This window comes from Pundamilia nyererei, unplaced genomic scaffold, assembly GCF_000239375.1.
Source record: "Pundamilia nyererei isolate P.nyererei 1_Seehausen unplaced genomic scaffold, PunNye1.0 scaffold00142, whole genome shotgun sequence".
Lineage (NCBI taxonomy): Eukaryota > Metazoa > Chordata > Actinopteri > Cichliformes > Cichlidae > Pundamilia > Pundamilia nyererei.
Window position 1 is genome coordinate 1,492,248 of NW_005187543.1, and position 12,899 is coordinate 1,505,146.

The 12,899-nt window shown below is 43.3% G+C and overlaps 1 protein-coding gene across 1 annotated transcript in view; it reads right to left on the minus strand.

The window, feature by feature from the left end:
- dnaaf5 (dynein axonemal assembly factor 5) overlaps nt 1-12,613 on the minus strand; it is a 29,616-nt gene extending 17,003 nt beyond the window's left edge. Inside the window, exons 1-8 of the mRNA XM_005744375.1 lie at nt 12,049-12,613; nt 11,173-11,357; nt 10,909-11,033; nt 9,496-9,614; nt 7,799-8,031; nt 7,250-7,474; nt 2,484-2,627; nt 914-1,082 (exon numbers count right to left, since the gene is read on the minus strand). Coding sequence (XP_005744432.1) covers nt 914-1,082; nt 2,484-2,627; nt 7,250-7,474; nt 7,799-8,031; nt 9,496-9,614; nt 10,909-11,033; nt 11,173-11,357; nt 12,049-12,613 — 1,765 coding nt within the window. The remainder of the gene's footprint in view (nt 1-913; nt 1,083-2,483; nt 2,628-7,249; nt 7,475-7,798; nt 8,032-9,495; nt 9,615-10,908; nt 11,034-11,172; nt 11,358-12,048) is intronic.
- Between the last annotated feature and the right edge of the window lie 286 nt (nt 12,614-12,899).

Here is a 12,899-nt window from a genome sequence, read left to right on the forward strand (position 1 = left end):
AGGGGGGGGGGGACCCAGCTGCCCAGTCAATTAGAAAGGGAGTAGTGAGATGGAGAAAGAGATGGAGATAAAAGCGTGGTGCAGGGAGGTGGTGATGATAGAGGGTTTTATAGGATAAAGGGGCGCAAAGAGAAGTCTCAGAACCAAACCGAGGGTCACAGCTTTTAACCCTCTGTGTCATCCACATACACACACTAACTGCTTTACAAACAGAAGGGAAGACAGAGATGTACAAAAGTCAGGAAGCCAAATTCTCTCCTGTGTGGACAGTCACTCACAGGGATTGATCTTAGACAGTGACACAGTATGCGCTGCCTTGGGAACTGTCAGGTATTAACTAGCATAATTTTTTTATCCTTAACATTCGACTATCGACATGGATTGTGCCGACAGCACTGACATCAGCTCTGACTGCTGAGATTAGAACCTCTCCAGCTTCTCTCAGGAGGAGTTGGGACCATGAGCAAACATCAGCAAGAACCAATGAGAGGTGGTAGGATGTGCTTTCATGATTCCTCCTGCTTCGGTGCATGCAGGACAAAGACAACAATACAAACCAAACTCCCCAAAAACCCAAAGCTATCCCAACTATTTGTGCAGTAAAGCGTATGTGCTGCCTTCAATATGGACTACATGTGAGGGACAAATAACCTTATTCTTAAAATATGATGTAGCATATCATGTCCGAACAAGCTGAAAAATTACTACCACATGAGGTGGACGTGAACCTGCTCAAACTGATGGATGTAGTGATTTTCTTCATGTGGCAATTCGAAGTACCCATGTCTTAAAAACCTTACTGCATATTTTTTTTCCTCCACTTTTACCACTGTAGAGTCTATACATGCAAAGACTTCAGCACCTGCAGTATAAAGTGGCTACATCTTGCACACATACAAGCTTCAGCTCTCACCTGATTGTATGACTACGATATGCAGCTGAAGTCTCTCTGGGGAGTAACTGGACCAGGTGTTGACAGAGGCAGACAGCCAGTCCAGCAGCTGGCCCATATGTTGTCTATAGAGCTCCATCACCGAGTCCAAGCCCTGCACCTTACACAAGAACTGCACACTCTCCAACGCCTGAAGAAGAGAGGGGGTAGGTGGAGCAAAATTAAGTCAACATAAGTTTAGACTGCAAGGTTTACTTGAAATCATGAAGTGTCTATAAAAAAAAATCAAAAATCAAACAACAAACAAACAAAAAAAGCAGAACTCTGAGCGGGAGTAAAGCTTAACAAAGATGAGACAAAGTGATAAGAGAATTATTTCAGCTGAACAGCTACTGGTTTCCAATAATTTCAGGAATTCGGATGAGACACAAAAGCATCGTGTGAAGCCATGGGAAGAATAACAGAGCAGACATGACAGGGTCTCACACAGACAACCACTCAGAAACTAAAACATAGATACACAGGATGTCACAAAGGCACAGGAACCGCCAGTACATGCACACACACATCAATAAAGCTGAGCTCAGAGGAAAGGGAAAGAATGAAAGAAAAAAGGGATAGTAAATACTTAGCTGAGTTCTTATGGCAGGGAAACAGACCTATGGGGCACTTAATAATTCCCGTTGTAGTCCCTTAGGGATGGACGGGGACAGATACATTGTTTGAGTCACAAATCGTCTCTTTCAGAAGAGAGCCAGACAACCCTGAGCTGTCCGCTGATGGGAAAGACATGCCCCTTTTCTGGGAAAACAAGTTCTTCTTTTCCTCTGGGTCCGGGAATGCCCAAGGCCATTCTCACCATTCCTCTCTTTCTTAATCCATTCCTTCCCATCTCTTCTCTACTCACTGCTCCCTGTGTGAACATACACACTGATGCAGACAGACATAAACACACAGTCACACTGGTGGCCCATGTGGTGTCTGGTGAGCATCTGTGCCAGTTCCTTCCCGCTCCTCTCCCTATCATTACCCTACGATTGGCGACAAGAAGTTAGATGACATGTTGACCTCAGATGCCACTGGCTTCACTTGTCACTGGTCCTGTTTGTGCTTGGCATGTGGAGCCTGACCACAAGATGAGAGGTAATTTATTACCAGGATATGAGATGGCTTTTTTTCACCTGAGAAGGCTTTATGGAACTAAACGGGGCTTCACTTCTGACACAAACCTGTGTCACAAGTGCAACACAACTCATCCCTCTCCACCCCTATTTCTGTCCGTTTCTTTCATTCTCCACCTTTCCCCCGCCTCCCTTCCACAAAGACTGGATTTAAAGTTCCACTCCAAAGGTGCAATTTCAGCTCCCGTGGCTAAGTGGGTAATTATACAGTTTGAGCCCATGTAAATGCTTACATTCCTCGAATAGCTCTCGTGTCATAAAACCTGCTTACCTTTCTAGTAAAAAAAAATTAAAGGGGAAAAAACAACAAGTGAAGGGGAAAATTGTGTAATTTCAGAGCAAAATATAGACGAGAGCTGCAGGAAGGATGGATCTGGATCTGTGACTTCATGATGTGGATGTTTTCTCACCTTTTCGCTCAGCTGTGGCTCAGTGGAGAAGCTCTGGACAGCGATGAGCACTTGGAGCAGCTGCAGGCTCCCTGAGCTGCAGTCTGACTCACACTGATGCAGCAGCACATCCACACACGCCAGCAACTGCTCCAAGTACATAACCTGTGAGAGGCGTGGTAGGAATGCATTATTATTAAGACTGTCTTTTCTTTGTGAATTCTAAGAAGCAATCCCGCTTTTTTAACCTGGTGACATCATTCTGGAACAACTAAATGGCCGCTTGTCTCATGTTTCCTACCAGTAATAACAGATGAACAAGATACACAGTAACACAGAGTGAGAACGTTTTTCCCCTCATCTGAAAACACACAAGTGTGTGTGCGATTGCTGACACTTGTCAGGCAGTGTTGTGGTGAGCTCATGTTTAGACAAAGACCTGCAGGTCAGACTAATTTCCATGCCATCACTGGGACCGTGGCCCTTTTTTCCCCTTGTTTTCACACAGCCTGTCATTAGGGTGTCAAGGGGGTAGAGTTAGAAGGAGAGTGAGGGGTGGAAGGTGTAAGTGTGATTGAGAGTGTGTGATTTTGTATGAGTTGTTAAGAGGAAGAATGCCCTCCAGGTGTTTGCTTTGGTCTGCAGGAAGACCGGTTGGGTTTTGAAATGGTTTTGGTGGTAGTTGGCTGACTAGCACTAGGTGGTGCACTCTCTTTTCCCAAATTTGAATCTTGGGATTAATTTCCAAGCAATCAGGGGTTACAGCAAAGTCATATAGCAATGCAAAAATAGACTAGAACAAACACTTAAACACAACTTGCCTGCTGCACCATACACCGGTCTTTGAATGCATTTCTCATGTCATTGACCAGGGTGGGGGATCCCTTCTTATGACTGAGCTTTTCACTGGGACATACACACAGCAGGGGCACCAGGGAAGCAGTACTGGAAATAACGCGGCACACACATTCAGATGCTGCATATTAAACATTCGCAGAAAACAACGATTAGGGCTGGCCGAGAGTGAGGGAGCGGAAAAAGTGGTGCGGTGTAATGACTAGGTGGACACCTGGAGCAGGTCGAGATACACCTGGTTTTATTGGTCTGGGCACGTTCCAGGGGCCCTCATCACCACGCGTACGTGCATCTGTCCACCGCTGGATGCATCACTTACGATACTCCTCTTTAAGAAGCTATACTAGGACCTGGAATTTCTATCCAATGGGGAACCCCCCCCCAACCCACTCCACCAACAGCTACCGACATTGCTATGGAAACAGAAAAACAAACACTGGGAGTAGATGCAATATCGACCCTTTGCAGTGAGCTGAAAGTTGCTCTTATGCCTTTTTTGCACTCTTTGTCTGCCCTTCAGTTGAGCAGTGAGCGGTACCCAGCTGTCGCTGATGGCAAGGTGCATGCACACAGGAGACTCGCTAATGTATGAAAGTACGCTTGCTTGTTCAGCAGAATAGTTGATGTTGCGACATTGCGAAGCTTCTCCGTGTGCAGACAAGATGAAAAGACCTTTCTTCTAAATCCTGGCTGTGAAACTCACAGAGCTCTTCCAGCTCTAACTATCTTTACCAATCCACACCAGCCCTGCAGACGTGCTGATGTCTCTATCACCATGGCAGCCTAAAACACAGGGACACCACAGCTGTGAAAGGTGTGTATGATATGATCCACTGCGGCCATGTGGGAGTCATAAGAAAACATAAATTTCACATCTGAACACGGTGGCTTCTTTAACCACACTCTTTCATGTCCGCTCAAGCTCCTGAAATCATCTTCAATTTATAACCAAAAGTTTTTTTGTTTTTCCACGAAGCATCTGTCATTTATTTTTGTGAGTCGTCCCACCCCCCCTTTCTCAAAATAAAGAAAAGAAAACACAGCTGAAAGAGCCTGTGAGGTTATGTCGTGCAGAAGCATCATATATCAGCTCCTTACAGGGCCTTCAAGTCTGCCTACGCTCACTTTGAAGTTTATTTATATTTAATTTCTTAACAGGCTTCATTGTGTTCAAGTCAGACTTCACCTTCTCCTTTTTCTCTGCCTCTTGTTCAGGTGCCACATAACTCTCTGAAGACTGCACTTATATTTTTAAGTCCTTTAAATGTCTATATTTATAAAAAATTAAGAATAAAATAAGGTTCTGAGTGTGCCTTGCTTTCTATGCTGCCATTGTGCCTGCAGCTGAACAAACTTTTATCCAATAATAATCAAAAGCAGGTCAATCTAAAAGGTATTTGGCATTTTAGCGCAGAGAGATCACCGCCATCCTGAACGCAGGTGGTCCTGTCTCCGTTGGTGTTATTTACAGCTACACGGAGATCTGGCCCGTCTCCATGCTATGAACTCTGTCTGTTGTCAAAGAATGTTGCAGGTGCTTTGTCTCTGCCACCTCCCCTGAGCAGTGCTCTGTGCTTTGCCCTCAGAAACAGAGGAGGAGACTGACAGAGTAAGATAGATGGAGAGACAGACAGAGAGGAAGCAGAGGTCTCCCTGCATCTGTGCGACAGCATGTGACTGTCCCATCCGGTTAATTCTTTTTCTGGTTGACCCCACCAGACAGCAACGAGGGAGGACAGAAGGAGGTCAGTTTCCGTATTCATTTATCACCAGCCTTGACCAGTCAGGCTTTGAAATTTCAGGGATTCCTTGAATGGCATGGCTGAACTGCAGTCTGGCGCTAGGAGCTCGCCTGGCTATTAAAAAAACAAAAACAAAAAACCAAAGCCTTTGCGTTGCCTTGCCTGCTCAGAGGGGTCACAGCAGTCATCCTGGGGTCACATGAATTAGTGATTTTTTGTTATTATTATCTCAAGAAGGAAATTCTTGCAGGGCACTATGAGAAGGGATGGGGTCATGTAGGTCCATATAGGTAGGCCCGTCGTGCGGTTATCTGGCAGACAACTGTTATTGTGAATTCAATTCAATTCAATTCAATTTTATTTATATAGCGCCAAATCACAACATAAGTCGCCTCAAGGCGCTTCATAGATACAGAGAAAAAAACCCAACAATCATATGACCCCCTATGAGCAAGCACTTTGGCAACAGTGGGAAGGAAAAACTCCCTTTTAACAGGAAGAAACCTCCGGCAGAACCAGGCTCAGGGAGGGGCGGCCATCTGCTGCGACCGGTTGGGGTGAGAGAAGGAAGACAGGATAAAAGACATGCTGTGGAAGAGAGACAGAGGTTAATAACAGATATGATTTAATGCAGAGAGGTCTGTTAATACATAGTGAGTGAGAAAGGTGACTGGAAAGGAAAAACTCAATGCATCATGGGAATCCCCCGGCAGCCTATGTCTATTGCAGCATAACTAAGGGAGGATTCAGGATCACCTGGTCCAGCCCTAACTATATGCTTTAGCAAAAAGGAAAGTTTTAAGCCTAATCTTAAAAGTAGAGATAGTGTCTGTCTCCCGAATCCAAACTGGAAGCTGGTTCCATAGAAGAGGGGCCTGAAAACTGAAGGCTCTCCCTCCCATTCTACTTTTAAATACTCTGGGAACAACAAGTAGGCCTGCAGAGCGAAAGCGAAGTGCTCTAATAGGGTGATATGGTACTACAAGGTCATTAAGATAAGATGGGGCTTGATTATTTAAGACCTTGTATGTGAGGAGCAGGATTTTGAATTCAATTCTGGATTTAACAGGAAGCCAATGAAGGGAAGCCAAAACAGGAGAAATATGCTCTCTCTTTCTAGTCCCTGTCAGTACTCTTGCTGCAGCGTTTTGGATTAGCTGAAGGCTTTTCAGTGAGTTTTTTGGACATCCTGATAATAATGAATTACAGTAGTCCAGCCTGGAAGTAATAAATGCATGAACTAGTTTTTCAGCGTCACTCTGAGACAGGATATTTCTAATTTTAGAGATGTTGCACAAATGGAAGAACGCAGTCTTACATATTTGTTTAATATGTGCATTGAAGGACATGTCCTGGTCAAAAATGACTCCAAGGTTCCTCACAGCATTACTGGAGGCCAAGGTAATGCCATCCAGAGTAAGAATCTGCTTAGATACCATATTTCTAGGGAAACATATTTGGCGCTAGAGGAAAAGAGGCATGGAAATGTCTGCTCCGCACACGATAGGAATTTTCCTATTATTTACAAAGAAAGCCCAAATGTATTTCAGTCACAGTTCATAGCTGCGATTGAGCAGAGGCGGTGCCATCAAAGTGCAATGCTAGATTTGAAAAACACCATGTGGCCCTGAGTGTCACCTTAACAGACTTGGCATTTTGGAGAATTCCTCCACAGTGAACCTCCTGAACTCACCCCATACAGTAGAGCTATTGAAAAGCCTTGAAGACTTTCACCTTATCATCAAACTTATTTCCATAACGGACAAATTACACCAGAAATATATACAGTAGATGATTGCTGCAAAGTCACTGCCAATAATAAGAGCGCTAAGGTACACAGAGAAAGCAGAAAATGACCCTTTATGACACTGCCAAGATCATCTAACATGACTTTAAGAGAAACAGCTGGTGCACACAGACTAGCTGGGATGGGGAAAATCAAAACATGGCTTCCTGTGAGGGAAGGTAAGCTGTCATCAAAACAAGTGTGATTTTAATGTTTTAACTTTTTCAACGTGTCCCTCCCTTACCAGTAAACTTCATACTGGAAATCAGCTAAAAAACAGTAAGAGAATGTGTTTGTAGTGGGCGAGCAGGAGGTACATGGCATTACTGGAAGAACACTCATACTCAGGTAAATAAGTTCAAAACAGGCCAACCACAACGAAACCCGAGCTTCCCTCTGCTGACCTGTTGATATCCCTGGCACACATCGGGCTGGGCCAGAGCGTTGGCGACCTGCTGGATGTGTGGTTTAAGGAGGGGCCTGGAGCATCCTCCGAGCACGGCAGCCAGGACCATGAGGGGGGCCCAAGGGTGGGAGGAAGAGTGTGGGCTGGCCACGTGATCCAGCAGCAGTTTGAGGAAAACAGGTGGAGGGACAAAGGTCCCTATCAGTTTAGCAGCTGCCAGACACTGAAGGTGGAAACAGAGAGGAAGAGAGTCAAGAGCAGAGACCTGAGGGAGTGTCGAGGATGATGAGTTTTCCACAGATCAAAGATCAGCATAATCCTCATATGCAAACAGGTGCATCCCAAGTCCTTGAGCCCTGATTGGCCTAGTTTAAATATAGAAGCATGTTTAGACTGACATGAAGAATAACTGCTGACTCAGAAGAAACAGTGCTATTTTACAGTATGTGCAGATGTGAAATTTACTGAATTCCACATTTAAAACAATCAAAGAAAAAAATCTTTTAAAAAGTGATGTATAATGTGCTCTACTTCTCTGGTTACTCACATTGTTGACTACGTCCCTCTCGCTATCTGTGCAGGCCCGATAGAGGGTCGCCAATAGGGCCGGCAGGTGCTGGATGCAATGGTCCTCGGCGTGGAGCAGCAGCACTGAGAGAAGCTGAGAGGTCTTAACCCGCGTTGGCACCAGCCAATCGGTCACATCGTGTGTGATAGCCGGTACCAGCTTCCCCAGATTTCTCACAACCAGCTCTCTGCAGCCTAACCCTGGACGCTCCACTGCAAGAGAAATTGAAAAATTCGCCTAAGCATACTCTGCCACTGTTTGTAATCTGTATTTTCTTTGGAAAAACTCATGTTTTCCGTCTCATTCACTTAGCATTAAGATGGAGAGTTCCAACAGAAAATAGCAGATAATAGAGAGAGATTTGCTTTACAAATTTACTGAACACTCTCCAGGATGCTAGGTTGTGATCAAAAGTATCTCAAATATCACACTAATATAGATATCAAGACCCATAATCCAAAATATTTTCTGTTCAGAGTACATTGCATATGCTTAATTAATTTATGTGTAGTCTACGTGTGAAATCATTTTGTTACGCACATTGTTATGAACTATATGAATCCTTAAAAAGAGCATTTACAGCACAAGAAATGCCACTAATTCACATATTTTCAAAAGTGTGCTGAGTGGGCTCCACATTCTCTAGAAAACCCCCCAAAACCACTTTTTATGACTGAGATTCCGCCAAAAGGGGCTTGTCAGAGCAAGAGTTAACACTTTTCCATATAGCCTTCTACATTTCACTTTTGCTTGTCTTTCTTTTCACTAACCTGCCACCTTATTGCCCTTCTCCTATAGGCACACTAATGAGAGAGGAAGGGAGGACTAAAGGAAGCCAGAGATAAATCAGAGAAACACAACAGGACAAGACCAAACAAGGCCCTTTCTGGTTGTCTCTCACTGTTTGACAGTGACCTCTTCACACTGGGAGGCCCGGCAGATTTATGATCACAAGACAAAAATGGAAAGAAGGACAGAGAGAAACGTGCTCTTCCTTTCCTGTCGCCAGGCAGAACCAGTATTCATTCATACTGTCCCATGTGGAGCAGTGTACAGGATCTTCTTTTTAAAAATGCAGACTTGTGCAACCGAGCTGTGCACATATTTGTCCTGGCCCTCTAGGCAAACTGCAGGCCAACTATTGTGGCCATGTTTCAGGTTCATATTGCTACCAGGCCCGAGGCAAACACTAATCTTTCCAAGCCAGTACCTGCCTTGACAACAAAGCTGTCATAGACTGCATCATTTCTTCTTACTGTACATTATAACTATGAACAGCTGTAATAAAGAGACAAGATTTAGTGGAGTAGGGTGCAGCTATTACATTTAGCTTTACGCTGACATGCAGCTGCTTTAAGAACTTTGAGTCTAGACAAGAAAGTAAAACGCCATATACAGAAAGCTTTCTAATCCCTTGTCTCACCACCTACGCGGAGTCGAGGTTGATGCATTACACCGATGCCACCCACTCCACAGCTTATTCTTGTCTTATTTACTAAGATCCCTTGATCACAAACAACAACAGCTTTTAGAACTACTGAGATGGAGAAAAATGTCAATGTCAAAGTTCACCATTCACTCTAGCTTGAACTCTTTACATTATTTACCAAAATACCCAACTGGATGACCACACTCCTTAAAAATTGTAGCATAGGGAAGAAACAACACCTTCAGACCTTCTGATGAGTAATGTGGAGGTGGAGTGAGAAGGAAGTCCATTTTGTCCTTGATGTCATCTTCATTCTCCTTCTCCCACTGTGCGCCTACCTGCTTCCACAGATCAACGGCTAGAAGTCTGAAAGAGGAAACGGAAAGATGAGAAATAATAGTATGGTCATTGTTGTTTGCACTATATTTCATATACATCTAGGTCCAGTGGATCATATAGCCACAGTCAGACAGTTTATATGTAAATGAAATATGTAAATGAAAGAGTGTAAAAACAGTACTGCATAACCAATTACAGCCATTTTTATACACACTTGAACCTGCATTTGGCAGCTGTACACTAGAACTCTAAATATGAGGAACAAACGATGTTTGTGCAAGTGAAGGGGGTTCTTCATTAGGCTGAAAAACCAAAATAAACATTATCAGCAAGCTGGCAAACACTTCAGAAATGACACTGACATTGTTCAGCTGAAAGGCCATAGAAGTCAACTAAAGCGCACCATGGCAGAATTCTTTCACTGGCTAAGAAAACATCTAACACAAAAACCCTCTTGAGGAGAAAGGTCTATCCTTGTTAAGGTTCCAAGAGCATGAAGCCCACATTAGCCTTTCCAAAAAAACCATCTAAACAGGCCCGCACAGTTCTGAGAAAATAATAATTTGGACACATGAAACCCAGATTAACTTTTACTGGAATGATGGGAAGAGATAAGTATGGAGGAGGAGAGAAACATAATTCAAAGCACACCACATAATCTGTCAAACAAAGTGGAGGTAGTGTTGTGGAATGGGCATGTATGACTACTAGTGTTTAGTGATCATGTGACTGCTGATAGAAGTAGCAGAGTGTATTTTACAGTGTACAGAGCTCTCTGCTCAGAGACTGATCAGACAACGCTTTGCAGTGCGAATGGATGATGAAACAAAGCAAACTGCAAAGCAACCTAAGAGTTTCTCACTACAAAGAAATGGGATGTTCTTCAATGACCAAGTCAGGTCACCTGATCTCAACCCAACAGAGCATGCTTTTTCAGTTATTAAATACAGAAACGAATGCAGAGACCCACAAACAAGCAGCAACTGAACATAGCTGTAGTAAAGGTCTGACAATATATCTCAAGGGAAGACACAAAGCATTTGGTGTGTCCATTTGGTGTGTACAGTCAGTGACCCCAAAAGATTTTCACTCAAGTATTACAAACAAATATAAAATTTGTTAATTTATCAAATTGGAAATAGGAGAATGTGTATAAAAATGACTGCAATTCTTAACCCCCTAAAAAGCCTTGAATTAAAGTTGAAAACATGCACTTCAGCATCATGTTTGAATTAAAAGCCACTGTGTTTGTGTAAAGAAATTGTGTCATGTAGTTTCTAAACAGGAAATTACACTACAGAATAAAACTGTGGACTTTAACCTTATTTCTGGGATCTCATCATTGATGGTGCTGAGCAGGAGAGGGATGAGTTTGTGAAAATAAGAATATCTGTCTCTGAAGTGCAACAGCCAATCACCGACGACTGCAGTCACAGCTTTTCTCACCTGGATCCAAAGAGAGAATGATAGGGGGGCAAAATTCAGGATCTTCTAAACATAGACAAAATGGTTTTGAGTTTTAGGACAAAAATGTTAATCCATGGTCATGTTATTCCTGGAAGTTTTTCCCTCCAAAAAACTGAACCTGAGGGGAGTCGTCAAACAGTCTCTGCGCCAGGTGAGAGAGCACGTCATCCACTTTTTTCCCACTTCCATGCTGAATGACCGCCCCAGTGGCTTCGACGACAGAAACCCGTACCCGAGTGTGCTGATGAGCAATTGTCAACATGAGGGGCTTAATGAGACACTCGGCTTGCATGTGAAAGTGCTCTGAAGAGAGAGAAGGGAAAAGGATTGCAGTCCATTCAATTGTCTAACTGAAAGCTGGATCATGCAGTGATATAATACACAACTTATGATACATTATCAGACCAAGTACAGTGCTGTGAGAAGTATTTGCACTAATCCAGATTTATTTCCTCTTTTTTGGATACTTGTCAAACTTGGATGTTTCAGATCATCAAACAAATTTTAATATCAGACAAAGGTAACCTGAATAAATAGAAAGTGCATTTTAAAATGATAATTTCATTTACTAAGAAAAATAAGTAATTTAGGTAGAAAATTGAGCTTAATCACAGCCAATTAATGATTTAACCAGAAGCAAGCAATTCTTTTTCTCACAGGGCCAGGTAAGTTTAAATTGTTTTCCCCTTAATAAATGAAACCATCATTTACAAACAGCATTGTGCATTTACTCGGGTATTCTTTGTCTAATATTAACATTCATTTGACGATGTGAAACACGTCAGTGTGCCTACGGGATCTGTTCAGGCAAAACAAGCAACTACTGACTGCTCTAGTTGCCCAGCACAAAAACGTCACTCTTGCCATTTAATATAAGTGCGGAGGCACCTGCGCAGTACAGGAAAGAGAGCTGTTGGGCCCCAAACATGTCTGCGTGCTTCGAAACCATGGTAACCAGCTTTCTCCACAGCCACAACAAAACCCATTCACCAACCTGGCACACACTTCGCAAAGTTCACGGTGCACTTGCAGCTTTCACGTTTAACATCGGGGAAAGGGTCTACGATGGTTCTCTGCAGTATGTTGATCACTTCGCTCAGATAGGGTGCTAAATTCTTCCCGCACACTTCCACTATTAGAGTTAGCATTTCCATGGCCGACAGGCGAAGTTCCTCCGCCGGTTCCAGGATCTCCTTCTCCCCAAATCGCTGAGCCAAGCAGGGCATGAGATAAGGCAGCGATTCCTCCGGCTTCGGGACACATCGGATAAACTCTGTCAAAACCGCTATAGTAGTTTCTCTGCATCTTTCCATTGGGTCTGACAGGCATTTAAGGAGAGGCTTGATGAGGGAAGAAAAGACTTCCTGTAAGGCGCTGCTGGACAGTCCTTTATCAACCGTCTCCTTCTTGATCGCCTCCAGAGCTCTTTTTCTTGTCGCCTTGTTGTCTTCGTTCAGACAATTTAAATGTCGGGCGAGTCCTCTCAAAACTTCAGAGGAAGCATGCTCGTCTCCAGTCGCCATCGCCGCCATCTTGGCTGTCGTTATGGCAACCGGCATTCGCACGACAAACAAACGACTGCTTTACGATAGTTTCAGATTCAAAAATATGAAACTTTATTTACATTCGCAAACACAAGACTATCATGGTGGCATCTAGGGCTATTCAGATGTTTTCATATATTATTACAGCAGACAGAAGAGATGTTCCAATACAAAAACAAATTAAAGAACAAAAAAATAGAAATCAATAAAATAATAATAATAATAATAATAATAAAAAAACACTATAACACACACACACACACACACACACACACACACACACACACACACACACACACAC